At 49.1% G+C, this 7,500-nt stretch overlaps 1 protein-coding gene across 1 annotated transcript in view; it reads right to left on the reverse strand.

The window, feature by feature from the left end:
• wdr27 (WD repeat domain 27) overlaps positions 1-7,500 on the reverse strand; it is a 45,656-nt gene that overhangs the window by 23,131 nt on the left and 15,025 nt on the right. The window contains exons 18-20 of the mRNA XM_056609875.1: positions 7,021-7,118; positions 5,411-5,532; positions 1,762-1,859 (exon numbers count right to left, since the gene is read on the reverse strand). Coding sequence (XP_056465850.1) covers positions 1,762-1,859; positions 5,411-5,532; positions 7,021-7,118 — 318 coding nt within the window. The remainder of the gene's footprint in view (positions 1-1,761; positions 1,860-5,410; positions 5,533-7,020; positions 7,119-7,500) is intronic.

The raw sequence follows: 7,500 nt of genomic DNA on the forward strand, positions 1-7,500 counted from the left end.
ACTCTTCTCGACGGGTTGTTTTTGTCTGTTGCCATAATAAACTTAGCCTCAGGCATTGGACTTTCTGAGGAACCTAACTGACAGCTCAGGATTTGTGACTGCGTGTGGCCAACTGCATTTAATATTTATTTGAACTGCCGGCCTTGAAGTAAATAGTCACGATAGCCTTTCTAGAAATGTTGTGGATCAGACGCACAATACTTGTTTTCAAGTTAAGATAATACAATGAATACCAAAGTAAAGTAGAGACACTATAAGAAAAGAAAAAGGCTAGTCTCGTTCTCGTAGTCATCATTCATATGAGGTATTAGTAGAAGTATATTTTGTTAGATACAATGTATGAATTCATTAAGTGAAATCCAAGAAGACTAGATAGTGGTAAGTCTAGCGGTTCTCTTGTTGAGAACGTACCTACTCTACCTCACCAGCACGGCCTTGTTCTCCTGAATATTCAGCAGACTGTATGATATGATGGAGAGATACAGCCCAAATAAACCCCAGCCCCCTTCACAGGCATCTCACGAATGCTACAAACCACAAGCTCCAGTAGCTTTGGCTAACACATGGTAGCTTTCTTACTTTGGCTATTATACTTTAAAACATACATGATTTAATGAGAGGAGCTTAATGGAACACCCAGATACAGAGCAGTAGGAAAATGTTCAGTTTAAACATGTTTAAACTCAGTGAATGCTAAATTAAAGAAGCGCATGGGGAGAGCAGGGCATGGACTCATATTTGTTTGCCAGCGCCGTAGGAAAACGTAGTTGTTGAGGTGACCAGCCAATGACCATAAACAAACATTCCAATAGCAGATACCATCGGCCAATGGCAAACCCCTGCGCTTTAATCAGCCATTTCCAGGCAGAACTTATGCCAGGCAAGACCTTTTGACCAAGCGTCTGATTCCATAGGGAGCAAAGGAAGGGAGAAAAAAAAAAAGTCTTAAGGCTCTCTCGGCCGTCCCCGTTTGACCGCACGACTTGTGGAAAAAGGGCTGTTGCGCTCTGGTTAGCGGTTTGATAAAGACACGGTGAATACGAGAACGTTGAAGGGGAGAAAGATAAAGTCGGTTTGAAACCGAGGAGAGTTCCTCTATTTCCCCTTCTTATGAGTTGTGTCTGGACGGAGAGTATCAGAGACGACAGCTCGCGAGGCCAGGAGTCGACCTGGAAACCAGGCACAAATATTTATCAGAGTGAAATAGGGGTTTGACAGCCGCTGGAGTGAGGAGGTGAACGGTGAACCAGCCTCAGACATGAAAGAATGAGGGACTTAATAATGTCTTTTTTACTGGGCCAAAAAGAACATTTAGGATTCTTTAAGGCCCTGTTTTAATCATCCGGGCTGTATGGATACCTGCTCACCAGTGGTAAAAATAACATTCTCTGCGCAGATGTTCAGAAGGAACATCCTCTGGAATGTGAACCTCATGAACATATAGTAATATTTGGGGCAGGAAATAAATTAATAAAAAATAACTTGGTTGAGGATTTTTGAAGTCAAAAGCATACATTTTTGTTGAATTGAAAAGTGGTTGGCAAAGGGTCGAAAGTAACACATATTCAATAGGGTGCTAAAAAGAAAAACACATTTTTTTATCATTTATTATAAGCTTTTGTTCCCTTTTAAAGTAAATAAGTCGATCCCAATCGCAATCTGTGTTGTTGTTGAATAATAATAAAGTACTAAAAGGATTCCAGAGTTTCATATTAATGCCAGTCGTCAGTGTGGAACATTCCTCGGCCTCTGCACACTGACCTGTGCGTGCGGAGATCCCAGAGCCTGATGCCGTCAGTAACCGCGCTGGTGAGGAAGAGGTTGTGGGAGTCAGGTGACTGCGTGGCGAACGCCGAGCCCTGCGAGGACGAGACACAAGACACCCGTAAACAAAACACTCCTCTGCAACCTCCTCAAAGCAAAGCAGCCTGAAAATCGCCTTCTCAGAAAATGAAAACAGCACACCGCGCTCGTTACTTGATATCATAATCAGCAAACAGCCTTCGTGAAGTCATTTTGTGTCAGAGCGGTGATTACTCGGGAGGAGAAGGAGGAGGTAAGGGGATCGTGGGCAGGATGTGTCTGGTGGTATGAAGACGAACAAACCAGTATATAACTGGGAACCCAAAGCTAAAGGGGTATCAGCTTCAAGGCCCTCGACTGGGACGAGGACACCCAAGCTCCAGGTGAGTTTGTGGCTTGGGATTGGAGATGTGTGTGGAAGGTGGTGGTGGTGGTGCTGGTGGTGCTGGTGGTGGTGGTGGTGGTGGTGGTGGTGGTGGTGGTGGCGGCGGGGGTTGGTTTATATTTCCACAGAGAGTGGAAAAAAAAAGTCTAAGAGTGGATTCCCAGGGAGACACTATTTTTTTCTTTCCCAAGGATTTGCCCGACGCGCTCTGACGATCCGCAGGTGATCCCTCCGTGGAGGCGACGAGACAAACTTTAAGCTGTGGTGGTGACGGGGGTGGAGGGGGGAACGGCCTCCGAATACAGTAGCTCTCCCTGTTTTTGTCCCCCCCCCGGCCCCCCATCCCCTTTAAATACAGGATGTGGGTGGCGGGAGGGTTCGTCTTTGGAGACTGATGTTCTTTGCACTTTTGTCAGGCCGAATCCCCCACTACAGTTACTCCCCCCACCTCCACCTACCCCATGCACATGGGGGTGGGGGAAGGGGAGGGTTACACGCCGTTTCACAAGCCGTGTAGTAAGGAGGGGGGGGGGGAGTTTGTGGGGGGGCTGTAGTTGAGGACCCCCTTCACCGACGCACCAACGGGCCAAGCTGAGTCAACACCCCCTAAAGAGTCGGGGGGCGTGGGGGTCAGCAACTCAATAGCTGGCAGAGACAGGGCGCAGTCACCCCTGGGGAACGCAGAGCTCCGTGCTGCGGGAGAGGATCCCGGCCGGTCGACTGCACAGGGGCTAAGGCGTTTAATCCCGGACACCAGGTGCTGTGTGTCCAGGGTTAATCCAGGCATGTAGCTGATGACGTTGCTACACACACTCGGCTGCGTGAGCGAGATCGGAGCTGGCGACGGGCTACCCATCGCTCTCCCTCGAGAGGAGGGGAGTGGCGGTGGTGGTGGGGGGTGGGGGGGTCGTGGGGTTCAAACCAGCAACCCGCAGAAGGTGTATCTCTAGACGTTATGCTCTGCCGTGGTTAGACCCGCACCACGTCAGGTTGAGTCGGAACGTTTTTAACGGCTGTGTTATTTTATTCCATAGATCTCGCCAAAGCCGAGCGGCCGAAGAATTAAAACTATTTTCTCAGCCACCCTGTGGATTCTCAGAATCCATTCAAAGGGATCGAGAAAATCCACTTCGAAGTGAGCTGAGCTGCCGTGACGGTGGTGACGGTGAAGGTTTGCCCTCCGTCAAAAAGCACTTTTAAAAGTAAAATAAAGTAGTATGGATGTGCTGCTCTCCTTTGTTTGACTAAGCCGGAGAGGGCTGAGACAGTAACTTGGACCGCCAGCCGTGTCCTTACCGTGATGATCAACACCGCAGCCCGCTATGTGAAACCCATCTGACAGCCAAGCGGAGAAATAAATAACAGACATCCCTTCTTTTCCCCTCTACCGGCCATGTACGCATTTACTGCAAACATGAGATTTCCATATCGTGCCACGCCGGAGCGCTCCGCGAGGATCCTGAAGGGGTTCGCTGCGCTGCCTGTGACGTCCCAGCGCCGTCCGGTTGTTAGACTCTAATTAGGCCCACGTGTAGACCCGACACAAACTAGAGGCAGCGACAGAGACCACACAAACCCTCGCGAAAGAGCCGGCGATGAGGAATGTGTGATTACTCGGAGCAGGGCCGGGGTCCAACCTGATATCTCCCCTGACCATCTCCTCATGTCAAGCCTAATCCCGCGGCGACCAGGAATCCACATCTAGACACTTGAGTGGGACGCTACGATTCAGGGCGACGGAGCCCCCTGCTTTTTTTTTTTTCTTGCTGTCATGGAAACCCTTAGCCCAATGTTACCATGGCCTTGTTCACTCGCAACCGCGGAAAGCAACACTTTCACGGCCGCCAGAAGAGATTTTTGGGTCTTATGCAACACTCATGGATTCCTTATGCGAGGCTCGCTCTACGTGAGAGAGAGAGAGAGAGAGAGAGAGAGAGAGAGAGAGAGAGAGAGAGAGAGAGAGAGAGAGAGAGAGAGAGAGAGAGAGAGAGAGAGAGAGAGCGTGAGCGCGAGCAAGAGAGAGAGAGAGAGAGAGAGAGAGAGAGAGAGAGAGAGAGAGAGAGAGAGAGAAAGAGAGAGAGAGAGAGAGAGAGAGAGAGAGAGAGAGGGTCCTTCGAGAGTAGAATGGAAGACGGGTTTCACACCCCAACGCAAAGCCAACCCTAAGCCGGTTCCTCCTCCACAGGGTGTAGGTCCTTCGCCCTATGCGCTGTCTGTTTGCCAGTAGGATGACATCACCCACAGTGACAGGAGGAACCAGGTTGCCATGACATTTCTCAATATAAAAACATAAGGATTTGCATAGCGCGTCATTTGTCAAATGAATGCACGGCGTTGTCAGCAGCAAAATGCATTCAAAGAAGTGTGATCATCACTTGAGGGGCTCTAGAAAATCGCCTGTGTGCCACGGACTGAAATCCACTCGGCCACTGACGTCAATCAATGAAATAGGGACAAAGAAACACTATATTGTTGTTGTGCACACAACAACATTGTGTAAACTAAGTAAACCCAAAATTGTGCATGTTAGACCAACCAGAGAGAATCCCTGACCAGCCCTTCTGTGTGTAATTAAATATAGTTGTCAAAATGTGGTTTATTCAGAAGCACTGACCACACGATGATCTGTGATGCAATAACGCAGTCAGTCATCATACTTTAGACTAATATCTACAGTCTGATGGCAGACCAGTTCAGATCTGGGGGAGCGGGTTTCAGCCAAGTGCAAAGGGCGCACTTGTTGCTAAGTGCGCTATCGGGGAAAACAGCAGCAGAAAACAGTTAAAAAGAGCATCTTTAAGAGTATCAACTCAATACTGTGCAGAGCGGTCACTGTAGAAACTCTGAAAGCTTCATCCACACGCGCAATTGAGATGTCTTTGAGAGATCATTTCCGTGACGAAAAAGGAAACAAGGCCGTCTCTGCTTCCCAGTCGAGGCTCTGTGCCTTCCCCCCCTGAAGCTCTGCTGTAGCACACAGTTGGACTGCTGGAACCAGGGACGAGCCTTCTGGAGACATTGTTATACTGACTGATTCCAGTTCTGCATCGTTGTGTTATGGTTTCATTCATCTTGGTGATCCAACATACACAATGTGTAAAAAGCACAGAGAGGCAGATGCAGAACAGGAATCAGTTCTCCATCTAAACCTAACCCCTAACCCCTCATCCTCGCGTTAGCATGTTAGCACTTAGCATGTAAGCGCGTCTGTGGCGAGCTGACCTTGTTCTGTGCGATGCAGTGGATGGCTCTGCTGTGGGCGTCAGGCCACTCGGACGCCACCCTGCCCTGGTTCATGTCCATCACTTGGAGGGATCGATCCGCTCCGGACTGCAAGACCAGGTCTGGGAGGGGCGCTAAGGGATGTGGCCTCATTTAAATCATCTCCAGAACAGTTCTAATGAGTTTCAGATCCAAAATAAATTAGATGTAGAATCTTTGTTTGTGTGAATAAAAAATAGGTTGGGCAAGCATTTTTGTTTGGGGAGAATAACAAGTTTGCACTTTTAAGTTAGGCCCAATCCCATTTCTACCCCTTACCCCTTCCCCTTACCCCTTCAATACAAGGGGGAGGGGTAAGGGTAAGGGGTAAGGGGTAGAAATGGGATCGGGCCTTAATGTGGTGCATGTAGCACAGAGATGCTGCATTTCAGTGTACATGTCCTCGTTACAAGCCTCAAAAAGGATTTCACTCCCCTTATCAAAGCCAAAGAGGTTTGGCTGTAAATGTATTATTATTATAAAAATGATTATAGGAAAAAAAAGAAAGAAAAACACACATGTGTGCTCGTCAGCAGAGCAGGATGGAATGTGTGCAGGTTCTGCAGCAGAAAGTTAAAAGTGACTGTGTGTGTGTTTATGTGGGATTTCCAGTATGTTGGTAAGGGATACTTTCATGTACTTTCCACCCTGGCCATTGCACAGTGGTGCACAGTAATAAAAGGATCCTACTTATCCAAACAGAGCTCTTATTGGACTTTAGGGTTCGGTGGATTTCACTAGAAAATAAATTGTATTGTAAACCTTTAACAAGAAGCTAAGTGGAGACGTTGCACATGTCAAAAGGGAGCTCTTGTGATTTACAGGTGTGGGTCAGCCATGGCACCTCTGAGACACTGCAACGTATGAGAGCCAGTTCAGAGGACGGACCCGGTTGCTGTTGTTGACAGGAACGCCTGCTCAAGTCCCTGATGTTGATTCAAGAGCCTGTCTCTCTTTTGCTTTGCAGTCTGCCAGTCACCCGTGCAGCGGAACGATGAGCCGCCAACTCACCCAAGTGAGGCGGGACGCAACTCTGTCTCTGTCTCCCTCTCTCTCTGTCACATTCTCTGTCTCCCTCTCTCTCTCCACCTCTCTCTCTCTCTCTGTCCCAGTCTCTTTCTCCCTCTCTCTCTGTCTGTCTCTTTCTCTCTCTCCCTCCCTCGCTCTGCCTCTCTTTCTCTCTCTCTCTCACTCCCCCCTCTCTCTCTCTCTCTTCCCTCTCTCCCCCCTCTCGCTCTCTCTCTTGCTCTGCCACTCTTTCTCTCTCTTTCACTCCCCCCTTTCCCTCTCTCTCTCCAACCCTCTCCCTCTCCCCCCCTCTTTCTCTCTCCACCTCTCTCTCTCTCACTCTGTCTGTCTCTCTATCTCTATGTCTCTCTCTCTCTCCCCCCCCTGCTCTCTCTCTCTCTCTCTCTCTCCCTCTCTCTCCCTCTCTCATATGCGTTTGACTCGGCTGACCGGCTTTTCCACTGCTGCGAGGTTCAGAGTGAGCTTCAGGAATGTTGAGAAAACAGAGCGAATAATCACGTCATATTAAAGCAGGGGTAGTTATTACAGGGAGCAAAGGATACGGGAGTAGAAGTCGTTGATTGCGGACAGGGCGGTGATGTCGGTGGCCGTGGTTGTTCTGAAGCGCGCGGCTAGCTTGATGACGCTCCTCTGCTTGTATCTAAAATGTTTACAACAAAACAGAAAGATTTAGCGGAAGGCATTTGTACTGAGGAGTTAGGGTCATAGACATGCACCGCATAAACCAGACAGACCTTCTGTATACACAACAATGGTTTATGGTATGATTCTGTTTGAGCTCTTCTCTCTGTCGCCCCGGTCATGGACGCCGGGCGGTCTGGAGTCTCACCATCAGCCGTGCGTGTCTTTTGGTGTGTGTGGGCGGGGAGGGGAAACTTGAACACCCGCGAGGAGACCCCACACAAACATGGGTTGCACATTTCCAAATAAACAACGGCCCCCCGGACTGAGGGTCCCGTTGTTGTCAGCTGTGCAGACCGCCGCCACCGCACAGTTTCTGTCTTTACTCGTCCAACACTGTT

This window comes from Gadus chalcogrammus, chromosome 15 (genome assembly GCF_026213295.1).
Source record: "Gadus chalcogrammus isolate NIFS_2021 chromosome 15, NIFS_Gcha_1.0, whole genome shotgun sequence".
Taxonomy (NCBI): domain Eukaryota; kingdom Metazoa; phylum Chordata; class Actinopteri; order Gadiformes; family Gadidae; genus Gadus; species Gadus chalcogrammus.